Raw genomic sequence first — 26,368 nt, 5'->3', positions numbered from 1 at the left:
CGTTACCAAATTATATGTACCCTTTGGTATATAAAGCTTTCATTAACAGAAATTGTAAAACGGGGATGATTTTAGAGTGCGACTTTTTCAAGTTTGCGATGTATTAGTCTTAGAATAAGATGAGAAAACCAACATAGTGGCTTTGCGACCAGCATGGATCCATACAAGCCTGCGCATCCGCGCAGTCTGGTTAGGATCCATACTGTTCGCTTTCATAGTCTATTGCAATTAGAGAAACCGTTAGAGTACAGCATGGATCCTGACCAGACTGTGCGGATGCGCAGGCTGGTCTGGATCCATGCTGGTCGCAAAGCCACTATGTTGGTTTTCTCATGGCGCGGCTCATTTATCAAAATATAAATCTGTTAGAATATTTCATTTCACAAAGATCATTTAATAAAATGGCTTTCATGTATGGCATGAAACATTTTTATAACCCATCAAAATGCGTTGGCCCTAACGGAACACCGTAATTTCCGTATTGATTATGCCCATAAACCTATTGCATGCTTTAAGATAACGGTTAACCTGATATCATATGACATTGTGCAACGTAGTGCTCAACGGTACAACATGTACTAGTAATGGCGTCCGGTGACTAGCGGTATATTTTATGGAGTTTTTAAAGGTACAGTTTTGTTTTTTCTTGATCTTAAATAAAGTTTACTTGTTATTAAAATAATTTGGCGATGTTGATAATTAAGGCCTTTTTTACCTGCTTTGCTGTCTTTTCTAATGCCATGTCTTAAACTTAGCATTTACAGAAATGTAAGCGTGAAATCATTCTGTGTGCAATCATTTTATCCTTATTACAGCCAGAATAAATATAAAAAATGTTTATCCTTAAATATATGTTCCGAAAGAGGAAGTAAATAATTCTTGTTTAAGGAAGTACGAGCGTTTTTTCAGATATCCGCCATTTTGAAAACTGTTTCTTCGAATATTGCTTTCTAACAAAAGTTTTATAAAGAAAATCAATGCTAAATAATTAAAATATGGCTAATAATGTACCATTTGACCAAATAGATTCTACTTTTTGCAAAAAAAAAAAAAATCAATGAGGTAAGGGTAAGTATTAAATATCAAATATCTATCAGTAGATCAGGTTTGGTTTTGATATCATAGTTTCCTGACTGATACATATAAGATGAGCTATAATTGAAATGAAAGTTTTCAAGATCATAGCAAGATCATAGCAATTTATATTATCTAGATAATATAAATCGAAACAAAAAGAATAAAATATATCAAAATTCACCAGTTTTAACAGTTTTCTAAATAAATCTCTTAGATGCACAGTGACCCCAACTCTTTTTCTTTCCATTTCAAAGCATTTTTGTGTCAAAGCTGCAAAATATTTTGAAAATCTTAACGTCAGAATTTTTCGTATAATATTATCTAAATACGCTTTTTCCATTGAAAATAAAATGGGTAGAGTAATTGTGTCAACATGTTAAAATGAAAGAGATTTGTCAGTGACATTTATGCTTATATAATACTGACATCACCTTGTATTCATAATAATCTGTAAGACCTGAAATCCATATAACATTATTGTACGATTTATAAAGTACCACCTTTTTTTACAAAACATCAGAAATGCTTAAAAAGTAGGTGAAGAAAATGCCCTATAAAATTAAAACGAGTTCGGTGGCCTGTGTTTTTTTTCTTCTCTTGCTTGTCTTTGAAACTAATTAATGTTCTTCAAGCTCACAGAGTATGAAAAAATTCTTAACGTTAAAAAAAAAATTCTTACATCCTTAAGACACGTGTATATCGATCATAAACAAAAAGATTCAGTCATGCATGGGCTTACAGTACCTCTCGGTTTTGAAATAGTTTCTCATAGATGAAGCTAATTCACATATAAAATGCCTTTAATGATTTTGAAAAAAGATGTTGAGACTAAAGTCTGTAAAATACCTAAAGCTATATACGCATCATTATAGATGAATTTGTTTGGACTGGGGAATAAGATTTTGGTTAGTAACTTGATTATACTTTATTCCACTATGATCAAACTTTACAAGTCATGTTGACAGAGAGGCTGCTGTTTTTCGCGTTAAAAACAAGGTTATCAATATCCATAAGGAAATGTTCCGTGCCAAGAACGCAACCTACCCAAACCACAATCCACTGCAGTTTAATATTTAGTCAAGTTTATACCACACCCTGTTTACCAAAGTTTGTAAGAAAGTGTATTTTGCACTGTGATTTAAACTTTAAAGGTAATGAAAAGAAACAACAACAACAACTGTAATGTAAAGCGCTAACAGGTTAAGTTATGAAAACACTAATTCAGAAAGGGCCTGAATCGTCCACCTGTCATCTTTCAGTATTGCTGAATTATACATGTATTTCATGGAATTCATAATGAGGAGTAAAATCTGGGTCATTAGGTTATAGTGGCCCTGGGTCTTTATATTGCCTACCTGTCATCTTGTAATATTATTGTATTATACCTGTACTATCGAAATGATTTTCGTGAAGTTCTTTGGGCGGGGGCGAAAATGGGTCATTAGATTGTGATGGGTCGTCACAATATGACATACGTCCCCCGACCCACACTTGAACTTCATAAAATTCATTCTACTTGTGTAAATTGGTCATCTGAGCCCTACAGTGTCGTAATGCAAGATCAAAGAACTGAATCAACCTACAATAACCCTACCAGAAATGTGAATATATTGGATCGATTTTTGACAAATCCACTTTCTTAAGTCAAGCCTCCAGTAAATGATATAGAAAATGCATACCCCTTAAATCCAAAGGATTATTAAGAGATGTAGAAAAGCACACTGGGTCAACTTAAAGCGGCACCTCTTTCAGACTAGAATTTAAATAGCAAAAAAATACCTTCTTTATCAAAACTTTATCTATTAAAGAGGGGCAATATCGCCCGAGTTCTCTGCACGTTCCAACAAAAGAAGGAAGTCGTGAACTTGTCTCCCTTGGTTCAGCCCATTAATCCAAATTATATTAGGACAATACATAAGCATTACAAACTATACTCAAAACTCAAAATACCGCAACAGAACAACACAAAACAGTCATATTCTGGCAATGACCTCTCTTACAAATCAATCTGGCAAAAAAAAATCAAGCACACTTCCCTATCTTTTTCATTTGCCAAATTTCTTAATAATTATATTCTAAAGTTTTGAAAAGTCAGGGTCTAATCAAAGTCTACATTGTAGAAAAATGTTTGATGCAAACGTGCAGAACTACCTTTGATTAAATTAAAGTTAGCATTAGTTAATTTCTGATATGATAGAGACAAGACAGACAAATCGAAAAAAAAAAGATTATAAATTGTCCACACATTCTACACTTTACTTAAATATTTGATGTCGGTAAGGGCATTGGTCACATATACATAAAACTACTGATAACAAACTGCTTATCTGGCGAGAACAAAATCCATTGATGTTTTAATAATAAACTATGGTTTAAAATCTTATACGGTGTTTAAATCTGATTTCGAAGAGACGCAAACGACTATACATTTGTAATTATTAGTAATTCCGGTAAATAGACTAGCTAATTTGTCTGTTATATTATCGAGAAAATGAGTGTACTTGTTTCATTTTTACGAAGTTGGTACAAGAGTAAAGAGATTGAAATGGAATATGCAAAGTATTGAACTGAACTCGTAATAAACGAAGAAAGAAAATACATGTATGTAGAATACTTATCTCACCTATTATAATATTATAGTGACACCTATTTGTTGGAAAGGAGGCAATTTCAGACTTTGATCGCACATTATGGCTGAATATATTCCAAAGCTTATTGACAAGAACTTTCACAACTGGATACGAGGAAACCTTGCTCTAAACATAACAAGAGAAGGTGTGGTCGACATCGTTTCCAATGAGATGAATAATTTTCATCGGGACACACTGAACGAAATACTCTCAGCAGAGCAGATTACTCAACAGAAAAGTAAACCGTGCTCAGAATGTTCAATTGAAAACATCTTCCAGTGCCCAACGAGAAATGTTTGCATTGTTAAAAAGGGGGATTGCCAGTTTCACAACACACCGGAAAAGAAACACAGGCCTTGTCCGAATCTATTTTGCGAACAAATGCGGAAGAAGATAGAAATAAATCACAAATTCAACTCACCTTCTTGGAAAATTACTAAAGTGGAAAGTTGGTGAACAGATCCATGGACTTTGGCAAAATGTTATTTGCCACCAGAAGGTTACTCTACAACTGCCTCGATAGCGGAAACAGATCTGAATGGACTTTTAAGCATGATCCACAACCATAAAATTTTCAGTGCTCTTTTTGGTGTGAGGTCCTGTATTGAAGAGGTAATGCTAACACTTTTTAAATAGTCGTATCATAATCATTGTGCAATATCCTACTCTTTAACAGCATCGATCTATATAATATTTTTTTTATCATTATATTTTCACTTTTTTGGTGCGTTTGTATATTATAACTACACACGTTTCGCATCCATTTGTAATCTCGTATTTTTCTGGAAGCTTATGGCGAGCTTTTGTGACCGCTTGATGTCCGTCGTCAGTCCGTAAACAATTTCTAAAATATCTTCTTCAAATCCACTGGACAGATTAACTCCAGACTGCACAGGAATGGTCATTGGGTGGTCCCCTTAATAATTATTCAAAGAATAAAATTCCACTAAGAACTCATGTTGCCATGGCAGCCGAAAGGAGTTTTTATTTTTAATCTTGTCTAAAAATGTAAGGCGTAGACCCTTGATATTTGACTTGTGGCATCATTTAATTGCCCTCTATGAAAATTGTTCAAATTATGCCCATGAGGTAAAAGACTTATGTTGAAAAAACCTTTAAAAATATTCTTGTCTGAAGTTCAAGGCCTAGGCCTTTGATGTTTGGTATGTATCATTGCCTGGTGGTTCTCTAACAACACTGTTCAAATTACGCCCCTGGGATGAAAAGAGCCCCGCTCCGGGGGTCACTTTTAAGATACAGGCTTAGAATTTGGATGACATACACAGTTTTGCTTACCAGTCTTAAAATTGACTTTCAGTGACCATGAATTGACCTACTGGCCTACTTTCTTAGTATTTAAGCATAAGTTTGACATTTGAAACATGTAGGTTATATTACTCAGGTGAACGATCCAGGGTCATCATGTCCCTCTTGTTTAAATAAAATGTTAACTTTTTAGGCAAGAGATGTCGGAAGAAAAATAAGACACACCCCAGATTATTGTATAAGTGACAAAACTCTACACGATTCCATAGACAAGTTGTGCAAGTTTCTAGAAAGCTGTCGTTCTCCTAATTATTGTTCGAAAACAAAGGAAGCAAGTCAAAACTTAAACAAGGTAGGAATAAACGAAATCGTAGAGATTTAAATCTTAACGTTGTCAGTATATTTATGTGTATACACTCATAGACATTTATAATCGGTCATCTATGATTTTCATAAATTTCTCTAAAACTGCGCTGAAAATAAAACAATAAAGTAAAACAATAAAGTATACAATAAATGGCTTGAACTCTTCTGTACAAACTGAACCGTTTTGTTATTGTAGTTAAAGAATGAAGAACTCGCAATTACTACGAATGACGTAACAAAGATTCTTCAAGAAGTGATAAAGGAAAGAACAGCACGCTCTCTACAAGAGTTGGACAGCAAATCAGCTGAGGTTTTACAACAAATACTAGATTATATGGGTCGTTGTCAAGATAAAACTAGTAAACATTTAGACGACATCTTCGCAGCAAAGGAAGCGGCACTGGCTAGTATAGAAGACTGTAAGGCATCTGCTATAGATGATATTAAAACTGCAAAACGTTACGCAGTAGCTGACATAAAAAAAGTATCCGAGTCGTGTATCAAAGAGATACCGGAGAAATCTAGCAACGCAGTCAGTGTTTTAACGGATGCAGACTATCAAGCACTAAAACAAAGTAAGATTTAGATGTCTTATTGACATAAATACATTTATAGCTTGTTTTTATGCAACGTTATAGATATTTTCACTGTAACAGTTTAGCGACTTTTGTAATGCTCTGATAGCATATATTTGAATAACGTATCAATTGGGCATGTTTTCTTTATATTTGAAACATACCTTAAAACAGTATGGTAAAGTTTACCCGTTACTTCGATTCAAATATGACATAAAGCTTTATATGTTTTACAGATCTCCTAAAGCATATCATTGGATAAGTTATCATATAGGTATATCTTTTATTTGAAACAAATCTTAAAACAGTATAGTAAAGTAAATTCGTTACCTAGATTTAAATATCAAACCGAGTCTGCTATTATTCTTCTTGGTTGTATTCCTTGCTTCCAAGGGATCTATTTACAGATTTTATTATATATGTTTTACAGATCTCCGTGAAGACTTGATTACATATTATGAAGACGAATACAGCAATATACCACTGACACCTATGATACCAGAAAATGAGGTCGATCTTCTGGAGTTTTTTGTTCCGCCAGAATTGATGATATTAGAAAGTACCACTGAACTACGACAAAGGAGTGCACCGAAAAACCTAGTTACGTCCTTCTCGGAAATATTTATGTATGGTGAGAAAATGTGCCGCAATATCTTCATTACAGCAGAAGCGGGACAGGGCAAAACTACATTTTCAAAACGGCTGTGTCTTCTATGGTGTCACGCAACATGCAGCAGAAGCATAGACGAGAAGAAAGTATCAGAGGAAGAGATTAAATTGATGAAACTTTTTGACTTTGTCTTCCTAATCCCGCTGAGATTTGTTCATGGAAATGAGTGTGACATAGACGATATGATCTTTAGTCAGGTTTTAAACCAGTTATCACGCTCGCATAAATATACACACACATTCCTGAAAGATTTACTTCACCAAGAAAGAAGTCTAGTGATATTAGAAGGTCTAGATGAATGGTCTCATCCTAAGGATACCTGCTGTACAAATATAACGCCAATACCGCATAGAAAGGCACGGCAAAATTGCACTGTTCTTTCAACTTCAAGACCGTGGAAAATACACGAAGCTAAGATAAGTAAAGGTAAGGACAAAAAGCACCTCGAAATGTTACCACTAAATGAGGATTTAGTTGAGACATTAATTCATAACGTGACAGCGATGCTACTTACTGATATAGAGGAGAGTGTATCAGATGAGAGTGTCTACGAACAAATCACGAGTAAACATCTCGAAGAAGTCGCCTCAACACCTGTGGTACTCGTACAACTTGTCTGCCTCTTGCATGATGGAAAACTTGTCGGCAATTCCAGATGTGATATTTATTGCAGCATTACTGATTTTATGCTTTCTCAATGTGAAGAGAAGCTACAAAGAGGAAAAAGGTCTTGTCTGCTTACTGCGCAACAGTGTTGTCCAAACAAGCTCCCTGAGATACCAGAAAGTATGCAAACACATGACTACTGCAAGAAATATTACATGCTACTTTCAGCGGTCGGAAAATTAGCGTATACAACATTATTCAAGTATAGAAAAGATTCAGCATTCGTATTTGGTTCAGCTGTTGCTGATGAGATATTATCACAAGATCAGCTTGAATGTTGCTTAGAAGTAGGCCTCTTGACAAAAAACAAAGCTGTGAACAGTCTTTCAAGCAGACAAATAACTTTCTCATTTATTCATCAGACCTTCCAAGAGTTCTTCGCAGCATTTTATTTGCAGACTCTACCAATCTCATCTTGCGTCACTGACGTTTTAAATGTATGCAGTTCTATCGACGTAATCCTTGAAATGTCAGGCGTGTTTATTTTTTTATGTAACCTTTGTCCTGAATCTTGCAATGAGCTTTTCAGGAAAATACCTGACATTGTAGGCAGTAGTGATCTCACGCGAGACTTCCGATGCAAAATACTCAGATATTCCGAATCTGATTCATATTCTGTTTTGCAAGAAATCCAAGACATGTATGTAGAATGTATCATTAATAATAAATCAGTTAGACCTCACCTACAAGATTTGATAGTGGACGAAAACTGCTCAGATGAGAAGTACGAAGATGCCTTAACAAAAATTGCTAAGATAAGTGAAGGCCGTCTTAAATCGTTAGTTCTTGATAATGAAGGAGAAGATGGGAATTTGAGAGAAGTTTTTCGCATTTTTGATCTACACCAGGTACATTACCTTGAACAACTCGATTTGTTTGGTGATATCAACGGACAAGACGTTGATCATATTTTAGCACGATCGAATGAAACTTTAAAGTGTCTGTCACTGGGAAGTTGCACTTTGATAGAAGGAATATGGCATGATAAGATGGTTCCACTTACAGTAGAAAGTATTCATACATTAACAAGTATGTCTCAGCTGGAGGCGCTCGATCTCACTTGCTTCACTTTACCTCATGCACATCTCGAAGTTCTTGTGTCATTTATTACAGAGTTAAAAAGCCTACGTCAACTATTTTTAGCTATGGTGAAATGCAACGACCATGGCAATGATTGCTGTGGCTTTGATCTAGATATCTCCCAAAATAAGAAGATCAACATTCTCGGTTTAGGATTTCTTCCTCTGTCAAGAATCATGTACGACACTACATGCTTAGAAAAATGCTACATAGGAGATTTCCAATCGACAGATGTCTTTTCAGAGTTACTAGCAAGCCTTCCACAGGCAAATAACTTACAAGAAATTGAATTTGACGAAATAACATGTCCCAACAATTTGGATAGAATGTTTGATACTATAGGCTCACTGCATAAACTGAAGTTACTCATGCTTACTAGCATTAATTTTGGAACGACATCGTTGGAGTTATCAGCTGATATGGTTGATTTAGAAGAAGTATGTATGACAGAAGTGAAACTCTCACCTTCTGCATACAAAGAACTTTTATTCCAGGCTATATCGTTTAAAAACCAACTACCGAAGTATAATTGTGTTGACTGTGTCATGATAGATAATGAAACAGGTAAAGAAACAGTTTTGCCGGATGAGATATTTTCATTACATGGTGACAATGACAGGGTGAAAATGTATATAAGCGATACAAAACTGTCCCAGAACTTATTTGATGAGAATCCAGAGATGACATAGTAGTATATTAAGCATTAGAGTGTGTTAAATAATGTGTAGTATGTCTGGTCCGTGTCTGTGGATTAGTATGTGCAACATACCTCTCATAGAAATAAATAGTAATGGCCATATGTATTTAAACAAAAATATTGAACACATACCAAACCTTGTAAGGAATAGTGATTATATCAACATATAATAATATTTAACGATTGCAGTGCTTGTATATTATTTTGTGCTATTAAGTCGGTATATATGTTACTATAGTGCATGCGGTATTTTCTTGAATTTGAAAAAAATGACATATTGGTCAGGTTAGGACATTGTTGCTGTTATAACATTAATTCTCATGGTCGTATTCATAGTTCCACAACTAAGTAGGACATTCGCCTTTTAACATATTGTTTCTGTTCATTAAACGTTTCACTGTATATCCGATTAACGATAGCTAGGATTTATTTCACGAAAAATCATTTTCCTCCCTTTATATTAGTATAATCTATAAACTACAAAACATTAATTAATCTCCCTTTTTATCATTTTCGTTTTTCTTTTCCGCTTTTCACAAGCCCGCACTAGTCCAATTTCCTCGGATAGCGTCAAATTAATTCTCCACTCGCAGATTGACAGTCATAAAATATAGGCCTCTAAAACAATCAGACCGTCCAATTGCTCCATGTGGTTCTGGGAGGATCTATGTATGAACAAAATTGGAACCACTGCCTTACCCTTGTATGATCGTAAGAGGCGACTAACAGGGTCTTGAGTCACTTGGTTTAGCAGTAACCCTGTGATTCCAGCAGGTGTGCAAATTTTGATTCCACACCTCATGTTTTTATTTCGATGTAAATGAGATGTGAAACCAAAATTTGTAGTCCTGTTTGGCGCCATATAACCTATACAGTGTCGGTGCGCCGTAAAACCCAAATAAATAAATAAATAAACAGCCCGTCCAATTAATTTGACTAAAGCCTGCACGTACTACGCGGTGGTGCGTGCACCTGTCTGTCTTCCTGTCCGTCATATTTTTTGTCCGGAACATTACTTAAAAAAACGTTCAAGATATTGGCAATGAGACGATGTACAGAAAGCTTGAACCGATTCAGTAGGTAAAGGGTTTCATAAACTGTCTTTCCGTCATATTTTGTATCAGGAGCGTAACTTTAACACTATCCAAAGCGTTGACTTGAACAGAATTTGAATATAGGTAGGTGGCGATGTGGAGTATAACAACGAACATTACTGACCTTCCCAACCCCTACCTAATCCCAAATCCCAAGACAACTTTTTTCACTTAGTTTAGTGTGCCTTAGTATCCCGACATTCGTCCTCGTCCCAATTTTTTCACCCCCCCTTAACACACACACACACATATATTGTACTGATCACACGATGTGCTAGATTGGTTAAATTCATTGATAAGTGATATCATGTCCCATTATTCTAAAACTGTTTGGTGAAATAAATTAGAATAAACAACTCCGATCGCGAAAGACCCTGGAGAGTCACTGAGACAAAGATGATATAGTAAGGTAACTGATTCATGGGATTCACCTAATAACCTCGAGGAAATTGTGAAAAGGAACTTCGTCGTGGTATGGCATCTGCAGTCTGTACAATTCATGCTAACAAAGGAATCACTATATGCAAATATAAATTTTACAAAAATAGCGTATTTATCTTTTCTATATTTTCACTAAAATTCTGCGCATTGAAATAATAGTTTGAAATATAAAATGTAAAACGTTTTTATAACAATCAAATTTTAGTTCGTCCGTATTTATTTTTTCAGACAATGAAAAAAGCAAACTCAAAAACAAATAAGCCTGGCCCATCAAACCTTCATTCAAGAACTCCAGTTAAGTAAAAAACGGCCAGGGGCATCACAAATCTAGTCATTTTATTTGTTTTAATTCAAACATAATTCATGAGAAATAATTCTAAATCATATTCATACACTTCTTCTTCTTCTTCTTATTATTACTATTATTATTATTATTATACCACATTTATACATCACTTTTTTCATACAAAATGTGTGCGTTTAAAAGCGCTTTACAAAGACATATATAGACTTTCTATACTGTCTAAGTGGGCAGATATATGTTTGATCTTGAGATTCAATCCGTAAAAGTGGGCAGATACTATAGAAATACAACCGTAAATGTGGGCAAACTAACGGTACTGGAATTCAAAGGAATCTGCCCAGATTTACGGAGCCTTCGGCTATATATTCATAAAAGATTAAAAGGAAAAGTTATTAAAACAAGGTCATCCATAAATTAATACTTGTATATGTAGCAAACTGATGGCAGCATGAATTCGAGACTCCCCTGTGCTGCTGACTGACGCCCCGACATTGGTCAATGAGCTCATGCTAATGTTCATATCCCAATGTGTAATACTGCTAAGGAATAAGGCAATTATTATTCTTAGAAGTATCATGCTACAAGAGACATGTCACAGGACTTAAAAAAGGGTAAAATAACAAGCGTCTGATACACGGGCATACATCTAGATTTTGATAGTCTCTCATTGGCATAACTAGTCCGGTCGAACTTTTTTTATCGTCAGTCTGCACACAGGAATTCTTTCGGAGATTCACACATATCATGAGCATGCTTGTCAATATAATTTTAAAAATGTCGTCATAAGTGAGATCTCAAAGTCTTGTAGGTATCAAATTATGCAATTATAATGACATCTCTGTTCTGTACTTGTCCAACAGCTCTTTGGTAAAGGCTTTACACAGGACAACCCTCCAGTATTTCTCTTTCTTGGACTCTGAATTTTCGCCTGTTCTGACGAGGTACTGATGGTAGCTACTACTTAGAGGAATTAAATGCAATTGTTACAACAGAAGGCAAAGTCAAATACCAATTAGTAATACACACAAACTTGTTATTATTTGCTCAATTCTATCTCCGGTGCCACAATTCGGGTACCGGGTACATTTTAGCAATGTCTTCGCTCTTTAAGTAAACTAAATATTACAAGAAGTACGATTATATCATATATGATGTTTTGTTTGTTGTGTTTTCCTTTGAAATTGATAGGTAAGCAAGATAGGAACATTTACACACAGCATTGTGGTTCAGTTAGGCGATGTTTTGATACAAAATGCCTGTATAATTTTCATCATACCTCACTTTTCCTTGCACTGGTTAAGATATTTTCCAGAATATTTTTTGTTTATATGCAGGTTGGACTAAGCAGCCCGATTTTGATATTCTGTCCAAAAACAGAATACTACAAAGAAAAAGAAACCGCTTACCGTAAATTTGTCTATTTTCCGTGCGCAAATCGTTCACCGGAAGTTCACAATTCGTTTGAAGCGGAGCACAGATGGTGCTCGAACTGCGTGATAAACAGTCGTGTTACTGAATTAACAAATCTAGACTATGGTATTTGAAAGACATATGACAATTAACAACGACGTAACACTGGTCTTGATAAGTTTATTTGAGTAGCTGATCAATTAGATTGGCAATTATAAGAAATGAAAAATATTTATACATCTCTTTGAACACATGTTGAATTGTGTTCTAGTAGTGATCTTAAAACAGCACTGTGTTGATTCATACAACCCATGATTACGACACCAGGCCCGTGTGCAGGATTTGTTTGCTGGGGGGGGGGGGGGGGGGGGGGGGGGGGGTTCGGGAGGGGTATCCCCTCCTGATTGTGAAATTTTTTTAATATGGCACATGAATAGATGCATTTTCCTGCTACCTGAAACACCTTTAAGGATGCATGAATGTATTATATATTTAAGGAAAAGTCTACTTTTTAATCATTTCATCAAGCCTTTTCAATGTATGTATGATTGTACAGTCACAGTGTATGGACTTATTTTTCTGTATGATACCCAGTTGAAAAAAATGTTGAAGTTTTAAGATGATTATTAAGTAGACTAGCTCCTAGACTATGATGATTCTTTTTCACATTTTTATGATTTCATGTAGTGAACTGAGCCAGTCTATATACTATGTCCAATATTACAATTTTAACATCAGTCCTCTTAGAAAATCTCTAGAATATACTGGCTTTTGTCTCTATGAACATAAAAAAGAAAAGAAAATCATAGAAATATCGTAATTATCAGTCTAGTGGCTAGTCTAATTATTAAGGGTATCCTATTTGCAAAATGGCCAAATGTTTTTAGATTTCCAACAAAACAAACGAAGTATTATGACAATTACTATTTACATCACAGATTTCAAATGACAATGAACTCTTAACTGTACCAAAGATTTATAAAAAATAAATAGATGTGTATTTTATACTTCTTTGACTGTACAAACTATAACATCACAGCACATATTAAATGATATTTTTATGTATAAAACCCCTCATAAGTAACGAGTTTTAGATGCGTTTTGTAATTTACTGAGAAACTACTTTTAAAACTATGAGAGTTTTTAAGTAAGGTTATTGGACCCAAAAGAGTAAAATTGATACAGTAGTTTCAAATTCATAATTGTTGTAAAATAAAAAGATAGGATAAATATCTATCAATTTAATAAATTTGGGGAATGTGCCTTAATGTAAAAACAAAATACAACCATCATAATGTTTCAATTTTCAGATTCATTTTATGATTTACTTAACAAAACCAACAATGTAATGATCATTTTATAACACTTCCAAAGAGTAAAAAACATAATAGTTTCTCCGCTACCCAATCAAGTACCGATCAAGCGATCAATGAAGCATGCACAGATAAACTTTTACCTGTGACATGTGACAAATATTGTATAAATACTCCAGTGGTCGTGCTACATTCCTTTGCGGTGACTTCAATGGTTCGCTCTCCAGACAACCACCCAACGACAGAGATAAGCTACTGAAGGACTTTGTACACAAACACCAACTCATCTGTCAACAACAGGGGATACCTACTTTCTTCCATGCCAGTGGAGAAACTTCAGCAGAGCTAGACTATATCCTAAAGAACGAGATAGCTGTAAATATTTCATCACATACAGAAGTCCAGAATGTCCATTATAAGAATGTCTCTGACCATACGGCAGTCTCAACTGTAATAAACGTACCTACTAGTACATACACAGAAAAAGTTGTGCACCAGTCCAAGCCAAATTGGAGGAAGTGTAATATTGATATGTATAAGTATGTCTTAAGAACAGCACTGGAAGATAACCCTCTAGATACAGATGATGTTGGTCCAGCCATTACTAACCTGAAAAACTCCCTTGATAAGGCAGCATCCTGCAGTATACCAAGATATCAGCCCAATCAGCAGGTACTACGTAAACCTATAAAACCCCAACCAAAGAGTATGGAAATAATGGAAGCAGTAAAGATTAGCAAAAAAATCTGGTGGAACTGGAAAGTTGCAGGGTCTCCCTCAGATCCAGATCATCATCTGCGGTCAGACATGAAAACAGCCAAACGTAACCTACGGAAGGCTCAGAGAAAGGCAGCTGCTGAAAAAAGGAATAATGAAGTAACTGAGATTATGACCACAAACAGTACAGATACCATGTTCTATAGGTTAATACAGAGGCAAAGAAAATCAGCCACATCAAGTACAAATTGTATTATTGTTGGTGAACAGCGACTAACTACAAATGAAGATATCACAGAAGGATGGGCCGGATATTTCCAATCCTTAGCAAACAACCAAAGCTGATGGCAAGTATGATGATCTGTTCCTGGAAGAGACAAAAAACAACCTTGCTACCATAGATATGCTGGCAGCTGATGTTGAAGACATCCAACCTACTGACTATCAGGAAGTAGCTAATGCCGTGAGACAGCTCAATAACAATAAAGCTCCCGATGCAATGGGTCTGATGGCCGAACATTTTAAATTGGCTGGGACGATCATCCTACCGTACTTAACTAATCTTATTAATAGATTGTTAAAGAATAAGTCAGTACCAGAGATACTGAAAACAGGCCTTATTACACCAGTGCACAAGAAGGGAGATGCACAGATCCCAGGGAATTATAGAGGCATTACAGTTACATCAGTGGTTCTGAAGATACTAGAAAAAATCTTAAATGAACGTCACAAGCCAGTCTACAGAAACACACAATCCAGGCTCCAAAGTGGGTTTACTGAAGGTACGTCCTCGTTAAGATCTGCCTTGTTAGTCTCAGAGACCCAGCTTGAAGCTAAAGCAAACCAGAAGCAGCATATTCTAGTAACACTGGATACAAGGAAGGCTTTTGATGTGGTGGACCACACGCTTCTTTTGCAGAATCTCCTTCTTGATGGTATACCTATCCCCGAGTGGAAGTTGATTGAAGACCTCTATGATAACATGACATCAAAAGTAAAGTGGAATGGAGAGGTATCGAAGCCCATCTCTATACAGCAAGGTGTTAGGCAGGGGGGAGTGTTGTCCACAGAACATTACAAACGCTACAACAATCCACTATTACTAGACCTGGAGGGAAAGTTTTCCGGAGCCAGAATAGGGAACATCTGCATACCACATACCACATGTGCTGACGACATTGCCCTTATGTCACATGCCCCAGCAGAAATGAGGCTCATGTTAAAGACCGTAGAGGACTTTAGTCACCAGTATCGCTATGACATAAACCCAACAAAAAGCAGCTGTGTGGTCTACCGTAGCAACAGACGAAAAATTCATGAAATAGCTACTGCTTTCCTCTTAGAGGGAGAGGAGATTCCTATAGAAGACTCAACTGAACATCTGGGCATCATTAGACAGTCTACTGGCCAGGTGGATATAAAGAGTAAAATTGACAAAGGGAGGAAAACAGCATATGCCTTACTTGGAGCAGATTTTCATGGGGTAAACGGCCTTAAACAGGATGTAAAAGCTCACATTTGGTATATATAGTACCGAGGCTGCTGTATGGTCTCGAGACTCTTTACTACACCAAAACAGATGTGAAAAAGGTAGACGCCTTCCAAACCAAGACACTGAAACAAATTCAGCATCTTCCAGATCGAACCCCAAACTGTGCTGCCCTTGCTTTGTTAGGAGTGTCTCCTGTCTCTACCCAGATACACAAAAATACTCTGAATTTATTCTACAGTATTCTGCAAGCACCAAGTTCAGTTGAATATGAAGTGGCTGAAAGACAGTTAGCCGTTAAAGAACTTCACCACAAAAGTATATTTTCACATATTAGAAGACTGCTTCTCCTCTATAAATTACCAACAGCATATGAATTGTTTGACAAGACACCTGATGAATCAGATTGGAAGAACCTACTTAAGGAAGCTGTTAGGCTTTCAATAGAAGAGCAATGGAGGTCAGACTTTGCGGAAAAACCTAGCCTCAAGTACATTAATCCATCCTCGCTGCAGGCTGGTAAACCACATCATGTATATACTTCAGTTAGACCTAACTTACAAGATGTCAAGAGGGCGGAACTTAAGGCAAGACTCATGACAGGTACATACACCTTACAAGCAAATAGAGCTGCATTCAACCAGTACAATGTGAATCCAACCTGTAAATTGTGTAATACAGAACCTGAGACCAGGGATCACTTCATTGCTGTATGTCCAGCGTTAGAGGTCATCCGTCAAAAAATAAAAGTCCGTCTAAAAAATGACATACAATCTGATATATCATGTGCTTTGAAGGACAGACACAGGTTTACCCATCTTATGCTTGACTGTACACATCCCAGTACTGGACTTCAACTCCAGCTGACAGCTGAGAGTATAGACAAGGTAGAGTTGCTATCAAGAGAATTGCTGTTAAGGCTCCACTTGGCAAGGTGCAGGGGACTTTCGGACAGTGACCCATAATGCAATACTTAAGTACTTTTTAATCATTAAGTAAAGATAATCCCCCTTGTATATCCCCCCCGGAAGTGTTAGGGTGTAAATATCTAGTTACAATCTGTGTGTGATTTAAAGTGGATTATTTAATTCGCGATTCAGGAAGGATCGATCTGCATACTACCAAGATACAGCTAGATCTTGGGTGCTCCGAAAAGTCAACGGAGGAATTTACTAAACAACAACAACAACAACATGCCTGGGGCTAATTTCCACTACTGGACACCGTTTTATGGCTCTTTAGCCTGTGTTTTGCTGTCAAATCAAGCCAGTTGCGCTGGTGTATAAATTTGTTAATTGAGGGGCCCATAGTAATAAAAATCGTAACTAGCCAGCCAGCTGGGGGGCCCGGGCCCCCTGGCCCCCCACCTGGACACGTGCCTGGATACAGTATTCGCACCATTGCTGATTCATTCAGAGTTGATACACATTTTGAACAAGTTAAGTGAGAAAATGTTGAGAGCAGGAAGTCTGGAGTTCGATCCCTAGCCGCATCATACCAAAGACGTGAAAAATGGTACTGGTAGCTCCCTTGCTAGGCACTCAGCATTTAAAGGGTAGTACCAGGAGGTAAAATAAGCACAGGTATCTGTTACTGGATACCTAGTTTGTCACGCAAGAGCTTTGTAGCTCGTGTTCTATGTTCCACACGAATGTGTGGTGGCATAAAAACATGCAATAATATTTTGTCATCAAAACCATGCTAGTTATAAGGACTGGGAGACAGAGTGATATTTACTGGACACCACTGTAATGGTGGGGATCTATTTTGATTAAAGGCACATGATGTTTAATGTTTCTTAAGTAAGTACTTCAATATATGTCCTCAATGCTTTTACTGCTTGGATATGCACTCAAGTATAATGTCTATTGACATAACATATGTGAAGTAATAACAAACAATCATGTAATTGCTTTGATGAATTTTACTGAATTTTCAAGGGCAAGAACCATACAAACAACTAAAATCTAGATTTGTAACAATAACAACCAAAATAATACAGGCTAGTCAACATATATAGGACAGTTGAACAAATTTTCAAGTCTTTATAAGTTATTAAGGACAAAACACGAACTATTTTAACTTACATTTTTTCTTGTATTCTACAAAACTTTGAAATATTTGGTAGATTTACATATGTCAATTGGTTTCAGGTTTTCATTTTTTCTTTGATTTTAATGTTTAACTAAAATATCCTCTTTGGTTTACAAGTAAAGTTAGGAGTCATTTTTGTTCAAACATGAATAAATAAGCAAAAATTTCAAGTAGTCTTTTAGTCTTTCTATTTCAAATGATTGTGTTTTAAAAATATGTTTCTAATTTTATTGAAACACAATATTGTTTAATTGTATAAAACCCATAGAAAAGATCTAAACTTAAAAGTAAGATACCCTCTAAACCAAAAGTAGAAAAGAAAATCATTAACTGCTGAAATCTCCATAACAACATGTTTATAACAACCAAGAATAATCTGCTGTGATATATTCTATGCATAGCATAAACAAATGAAACATCTATAAACCACCATTCTGTGTTGAACTTAAAAATGCGGAGATGTATCTCTCTAAAACTAAGATAAAATGATTTTTAAAGGTATTGGGTAAATGAAGTTTGTAGAAAGGTAAAATCGTTTCTAAAACTGTATAACAAAATATAAACTATAATGTTTACTGTTTGGTTTTGTAATGTATCGTAAGATGCAAATTTACAATATACTGTTTAAATCAACTAAGGCAAGAACACAGGGTAAAAAAATATTGTAACATTTAGTTCTATGAACTAAGCTACATAAAAACATAACTTATGATACATAACATAGATTAATATACTTGAACAACCATGCAATGAGTAATTACAGATTATTTCTTAGGCCTCAAAGACTGTGTACAAGGTTATAAAACCGATACCAGGAACCAGTCACAAAACTCTGGCCTCTGATTGGCTGATTCTGAGCACATTCTTTTAACTGACCACTAGCACGGCTGCACTTTGAGACTGGTATCCAAACTCAGTTTTATAAACTTTAGAGCTTCATTTCAATATTCTAAAAAGAAAAAAATCAAAAATATTGAACAATGCTGAAAAAAGCTGTCAATCAGAGTACTTGCATTGTTTTAACTTTAAATTACAACTTACAAAACAGATAAAAGACTTTCTTGCCCATTTTATAAAAACTAAAATTTTGAAAAACTTTATTGTATGGTTCTCATCTAAAGTGATGAAATGCGTATCACTGTCCATGCAATATTTCAAATGCGGATTTCGAAATTTACAGCACAGTACACACCATTTTTTTTCTCAATTAAAACTTAATTGGCACTTCTATCAAACAAAACAAATATACCATACACATTTTCTGTCAATAAAATTAAAGGCCAACAATATGCATTACTAGTTTCCCTGTCCATGTTTGATTATAGATCTCATACCTGCGGAACTTTTTTGTACATAATCCCTTCTCCACACCAGTCTCTTAAATATAGAATTTTCAAAACTAGACTTGTCTAGCCCATGCACCAAACATTAAATCCTTTACTAAGGCAGTAAAATTTATTTGGCCAAATCGAAGGTGGATCACATTCCTCTTTAAACATGGAAAAAATAGCAACTTAAACTGAAAAATTAGTAATATACATATGTCTGGCCCTAAAAGATGAGCATTCATTTGCCATCAACACTAAAGCATACAACAAGATGAATGGTAAAATGGAATTCATAAAGTGTTTGTGTGAAGAAGAAGAGCAGTTTTTTTTTCACATACTGCATTACTAACATATTTCCAACAAACAGCATTTCAACAACAGTACTGATACCCTGCTTCATTTTGCTTTTTTAAAATGTAACAACTTATCCCCCTCCATGTTTTATTCTACTTAATTTCTCTCCTCTCCCCACACCCTCAAAATTGCTTTAGAGTTGTCTCCACCTTTCTGCCTACAACTTTATTCCCCTACACCCCTGTTACCAACCCTACCCCCATAAATGCCTTTTACTTCACTTCTTTCTATTGCCAACAAATAAATTTGCCCCTATTGCTTTTTAAAGTTAACCTACCCCTCCATCTTTACTTCTCCCAAATAAATAAAACATGAAATGAAATACAACACAGGCTATCAGTAAGCGAAAAATGACTAGATATTTAAAGTGTAGCCTCACATACTACACTACAGCTCATGGCCGTACTTCCACAGCCATGCTACACAACAGCTCATGGCCGTACTTCCACAGCCATGCTACACAACAGCTCATGGCCGTACTTCCACAGCCATGCTACACAACAGCTCATGGCCGTACTTCCACAGCCATGCTACACAACAGCTCATGGCCGTACTTCCACAGCCATGCTACACAACAGCTCATGGCCGTACTTCCACAGCCATGCTACACAGCAGCTCATGAAAGTTATTACATAATAGCAATGATAACTCATTCCTCAAACTGTTATCTTTGATATGGATGTACTTACAAAGCTTTAAATACTTAAAATGCAATGTACAGAACAAAATCAAATTCACAAATTCAGCTAAAACTGAATATTATTCAATAATTATATTTTTTAAGCATTGTTTTTGTTGGCACGAGCATGCATGGCATTAGAGAGATCTTATACACCAACAACAATGCATGCTGATGTTCTCCACTGAGGATCAAGAACCTACAAAAAAAACTTAATTTTTCAAGAAGCAAATTAAAATTTTCTCGATACATGAAAAAAAAAGCCAAATTTGTCTCAGAATTTCCTTATTTCTGCTTGATGTGGCAGTTTGTTTTTCTTCTCTGTATTTGGATTAGGAGATATGCCTGCTTTTTGGAATATCTGAATAGTCACTTTTCAAAATCCAAAAATTGCTAAAAATGTAGGTATCTTAAATGGAGAACATCATGGCCATGTGTTTTTACCCTATGTATCACAGTAACAAAATCAGATAACTCTTAAGCAAAGTGATCTCAAATCAAAGAGTTGTCTATCTTTAACCAACTTCTTCATTTTGTACACTCATGCAGTGTATTAATACAACAAAAGCAAACCATCTTCAGATTTTAAATAACAATATCTAATCTTATCATAGTCCTTCAACAATTCAAGTAGCACATATATCTGTAAAATACAACATATTTCCTTAACATCACACGTCACAACTGTTGAAACAGGCCGTAACATTCATGCAAGCCTGTGAAACGGACTATACTTTAGTTTCTGGCTATACATGCAGACCACAGTTTTTGTGTAGTTTTTTTTCAACATCACAATTTCAAGCAAAATGTGTCCCTGATGCATCTATCACGTGCCTTTTGTTCAAGAAAAAGCAATTTTATCACAATCAAATTCCCGGCCCAGTCTTCAGGTGTTGACAGTCGCATTAATTTCCTGAAAAATTCCCATGGCACATCTCTCTTCAAGAATATCAGAATTCAAGAAAACTGTAGAATTCAAAGAGCACTTGTAAATTTAGAAACCAACTATAACCTTGATCAAAAGGCTTCTAAGATTCTCCTTCACTGTGTTTTACTGTAAGGCCAAACAGTCCCAGGCTTACATCGTCCCGGTAATATTGTACACATGAAAGACATAGAAAAATTGCAACTACAAACATTTTACAGCTATTACATATACAAATATATCTAAGTTCTCATTTCAAATAAATCAGCTTAAAGCTCAGGAAACATCAAATGTTGTGATGAAACATCAAATGTTATGATGAAACATCAAATGTTACGATGAAACATCAAATTTCATGATGAAACATCAAACGTTATGATGAAACATCAAAAATGTTACGATGAAATATCAAATGTTATAAATGTTTATGATAAATGGTACAAGTGATTACTTAAAAAATTTGTTGGAGTAAATCCTTAAAATTGAAGAAATCGTCCGAGTATTCAGTCCAGAGTTTATAATCTTACAATTCCTTTATCTAACTCGGGAACAACTCTGAAAAGTTTTTCTCTGGGCCTCCATTTGCTTCTGAAAAATACATTGCCAATTTTCTTCCATTTTTAGAGTTAACTATTTGTACATGTAAAGTCAATTTGTGACATTTTTTGGACACCAGTCTTAAACCTCTTACAAGTTTTAAGACTCCATCTAGTTTGACAGCAATATCAATTTGCAAAGGAGGCACCTGTATCAAATAAAGAAATTTAAGAAAATAGGTTCACACTTCAACAGAATGAATCTTCATTTATGGTGTCTGGACCAAGACTTTATTTATATGTCTGTCTTTTCCTTGACAGTACTAGTTTGTTCACAACAGTTTAACAACCTTACAACAGAAATGTAAACACCTAATCCAATTATCTAAACCTTAAATATTTCATGTCCGTCTCCAAATCTGACTCTGTCTCCCATCTTCATGAAATATTTGCAAGTTGTGTCAGATTTCTGCTATCGGGAAAATCTATGCATGCGTTAAGTAACGTAGATTTTGTTTTATTGTCTTTTGAAAGGTTTTTGTGGTGTTTGAATTTTCTCGATAAATCTAGGTTAAGTTACATCATTTTAACTTGACATTTATTTTAGAATTTCAAGACTCCAGTAGCAAACATCAGAATTATACTGCTTCTGTATATGTTTTTACATTGAACACTTGCGTAAAATTGGTCTATATGCTTCTGTTGAATGCAGCATTTCCAACAGTAACACTTTAGTAAAATTGGTCTTCTTCTTTTTTGCTTCGTTTTGCAGAATTTCCACAGCATGATGTTTATAATAATTTCATACTGAAAGTCTCTTTTTTTTCTTCAAAGTATTACAGCTTCATTAGTGGCCAAGATTTTTTTTCACTGTTTCAACTTTCGAGGTCTTTGGGCATTTCCATTCCCAGGTATTTTAACGCTTGAAAATGTAAGCCTTTTAATGACTTGAAATAAATAATTCCAGGGAGGGTGATCACGTGATTTTTGTTTATGATCACATTGTGTCCACTTTAATGGCTGCCCCCATGTACGAGAAGGTTTTTTGTATTTTTCTGCAATTTGTCATCATATTTGAACATATTTCGCCGATCATGTTCCAGCCAACAACTTTCCGGTTCCAATGATGTATTATTTTGCTATGTGAGTGTTGCCGTTTTTCCATTTACCCTGCAGAGATTTTCGAAGCGGTGATTTTTCTCTTGAAAAAGTGTGGTCACATTGAGTCCCAAATTCCATAAAACACATTTTATGCATCTTTACAGGTTCGTTGTTGGTAGAAATCGACTGAAAATGCACCTCAATCATGTATTTTGCTTCACATGCGACTTCTGAATGTTTACGAGTGTTTTCTACAACGTTCCAGGCATTCATGTCTGAATGGTTACATTACGTCATGGTCACATTGTGTCCAATAAATTTAGTAAATGGTGTACATAGCAATTAATTCCAATCTTCTATATGATAATGAGTCTTTTTAAGTGTTTTAGTGTTGCAATTCAATAAAGGTATACATAAAAGTACTAAACAGGTGTCACATGATGGCTAAAGAAAAAATAATCTTGTTTTTTTAGATAAAATGTGATTTTTTTTTCTGTAAGCTAGTTCCTGTTTTTACATCATTTTGGACCTTTAATTAACATTTTGTACCAGAGAAGACTTTTTGTATTTATGGAAAAGTAAATGAACCTTTTTTACACTTATTCCTCTAAGAGTTAACATTGCCCAATTTTGTGTCGCTCAGCAGTCTTGACTAAATTTATTCTGCATTGTATTTAGAATCTTTTGGCATCCTTTTCAAACTGTTTTCATGCAAATCTACCAAAATTCATCATCATTGGCACAATTTTTTAATTGTCTGTGCATTCAAATATATACTAGTATTGTCGCCAATACGTTACCTTCATCTGTTAAATTACTATGAAGTGAAAAAAAAATGTGAAAAACCTTATCTTTATTAATAATGTGCACCCATTACATACAACATTTATAATATGAAATTTTGATAAACAGTATGTTACTAGAAATCAATAACAAAATCCACATACATTATTGAATGATTGATGCATGATTTCACAATCAGCAATTGACTTTGTTATTTTCCCTTACAGAAAATAAGAATTGCTGATAAACATTTCACCTACATGAAGAAATATAAGAGGAAGTAGAATTTAGATATTGAAACGAGATACGTGAGGAACTGATACTTTAACGATATTTTAAATTCGGAATGTGTTCTGTGCTTTAGGGATACAAAAGTGGTGGAATTAACATCAGATATTCACTGAATAGACGCAATAAATGCCAGAAATGCGGAGTGTATACGAAAACAACAACTCTTAGTTGTACATGCAATTTTAGAATTTGATACATATACTAGTAAATGTATTATTGGTCAAAATCTTACAACACACATCACTTTTATAGTCCTTCACTTTGGTGAAAAATTAAATTTTATATGTGTAGTATTGAAAATAGAAAGCCTGTATGAGGTAAAAATCTACATGGGCGCACTATGCTAGTTGAAAATACATTTTAAAGAGTATTTATTTAATGATACTGAGAATTCCAAAACCAGATACGTTACTATTAAGCTCTTTTTAATATAGGACATTGTTTTGAGTATCCACTATAAATGAAATAAACATTTTGACATATTCAGATCTCTTTGACAAAACCGTGTATGCATGTCTTACGTTTTCATTTCTACAAGCTAAGCTTATGTTAACTAAGCTCTCAGATTAAAGGAATTGAAGCCTACAACAGGTCAAATAACTTTGACAGCCTGGCATTTAATGTAGTAACGTAAATTCTAGATCTTAATCACAAGTAGCAGCTTAAACATCGTTATAAAGTATTATCAATATCACAGTTCAAGACGTGATATTTATGCACTACGAATGCACGCATTGATACATGAGGTATTTAGTAACGTATCTGACACTATTTAAAACAGATATACTTACTGCATAAAAATGTTAATAATGAAAAATGAAACCATCCATGACTGCTTGATAAAAGAATTAATTGCCTCAACGATTTTATACAATTTTTTTATTACAGATTTCTATATAAAATCCAAAGTTAACGTATCTGATTTTTTAAGAACATTATAAATGGTGTCAATTTGTGTATTTACAGCCATACATGATGTCTAAGATCTCTCAGTTGGTATAGGCTGATCGGCAGCTATGATTACACTATCTTTTACAGAGGTCTCACAAAGGTCAGACTCGGATAGTGACAATTTGTTTGAGTTGTACAATTGTTTCTTAAACATTCATTACATCCCTACAGTGATTATATGATATTAATTCCATCACTTATGTATTTCTAAAACGCAGAATAATGTGACATTCTGAATAACGTATCTGTTCATCACGTACTAGTTAGTATCTGGTTTCACCACCTGAATTGTTCTTCCTTTTCAATTCCATATAAGTAAAGATAAAATATTTCATGTTAGTGAAATGCTTATCAGCAATTCTTCTGTTCTGTAAGGGAAAATAAAAAAGTTGATTGCTGATTGTGAAATCATGCATAAATCATTCAACAATGTACGTGGATTTTGTTATGTAACATACCGATTATCAAAATTTAAAATAGTATTATAAATGTTGTATGTAATGGGCACACATTATTAATAAAGATAAGATTTTCAAATTTGTTTCATTTCATATTAATGGATCAGATGATGGTAACGTATCTGATTAATGCTTTGGCGACAATATATATTTGAATACACAGACAATGAAAATTGTGTGCCAATGATGATGAATTTTGGTAGACTTGCATGAAAACAGTTTGAAAGTGATGCCAAAAGATTCTAAATACAATGCAGAATAAATTAAGGCAAGATTGTTGAACGACACAAAATTAGGCAATTTTAACTCTTACGAGAAGTGTAAAAAGGTTCATTTACTTTTCTATAAATACAAAAAGTCTTCTCGAAAATGGTACAAAATGTCAATTAAAGGTCCAAAATGATGTAAAAACAGGAACTAGCTTACAGAAAAAATGAAAATGACACTTTATCTCGGAAAAAATGATTATTTTTTCTTTTAGCCATTATGTGACAAGCCCGAAAGTATATATACTGCCTGCTGGACTACCTATTTAGTACTTTTATAATACCTTTATTGAATTGCAACACTAAAGCAGTTAAAAAGACTCATTATCATATAGAAGATTGGAATTAATTGCTATATACACAATTTACTAAATTTATTGGACACAATGTGACCATGACGTAATGTAACCATTCAGACATGAATCCCTGGAACGTTGTAGAAAACACGCATAAACATTCAGAAGTCGCATGTGAAGCAAAATACATGATTGAGGTGCATTTTCAGTCGATTTCCACCAATAAAGAACCTGTTAAAATGCATAAAATGTGTTTTATGGAATTTGGGACTCAATGTGACCACACTTTTTCAAGAGAAAAATCACCGCTTCGAAAATCTCTGCAGGGTAAATGGAAAAACGGCAACACTCACATAGCAACATGATACATCGTTGGAACCGGAAAGTTGTTGACTGGAACATGATAGGTAAAATAAAATCAAATATGATGACAAATTGCAGAAAAATACAAAAAACCTTCAAGTACATGGGGGCAGCCATTACGGTGGACACAATGTGATCATAAACAAAA

At 34.8% G+C, this 26,368-nt stretch overlaps 1 protein-coding gene across 1 annotated transcript; it reads left to right on the top strand.

Moving 5' to 3' along the window:
• Positions 1–499: 499 nt before the first annotated feature.
• LOC123526153 (uncharacterized) lies at positions 500–10,781 on the top strand. The gene is made up of 5 exons (XM_053522824.1): positions 500–628; positions 3,718–4,319; positions 5,167–5,325; positions 5,536–5,914; positions 6,345–10,781. The coding sequence occupies exons 2-5, from the start codon at positions 4,260–4,262 to the stop codon at positions 9,017–9,019; spliced, it is 3,273 nt and encodes a 1,090-aa protein (XP_053378799.1). The 5' UTR covers positions 500–628; positions 3,718–4,259; the 3' UTR covers positions 9,020–10,781.
• Positions 10,782–26,368: the final 15,587 nt, after the last annotated feature.

This window comes from Mercenaria mercenaria, chromosome 14 (assembly GCF_021730395.1).
Source record: "Mercenaria mercenaria strain notata chromosome 14, MADL_Memer_1, whole genome shotgun sequence".
Taxonomy (NCBI): domain Eukaryota; kingdom Metazoa; phylum Mollusca; class Bivalvia; order Venerida; family Veneridae; genus Mercenaria; species Mercenaria mercenaria.
This window is presented reverse-complemented; position numbering and strand designations above follow the sequence as displayed.

Coding starts and splice junctions, on each gene's coding strand:
- LOC123526153 (XM_053522824.1), top strand. CDS start 4,260: ATGATCCACAACCATAAAATTTTCAGTGCTCTTTTTGGTGTGAGGTCC. Junction 4,320..5,166: donor TGAGGTCCTGTATTGAAGAG/GTAATGCTAACA, acceptor TTAACTTTTTAG/GCAAGAGATGTCGGAAGAAA. Junction 5,326..5,535: donor CAAGTCAAAACTTAAACAAG/GTAGGAATAAAC, acceptor TTGTTATTGTAG/TTAAAGAATGAAGAACTCGC.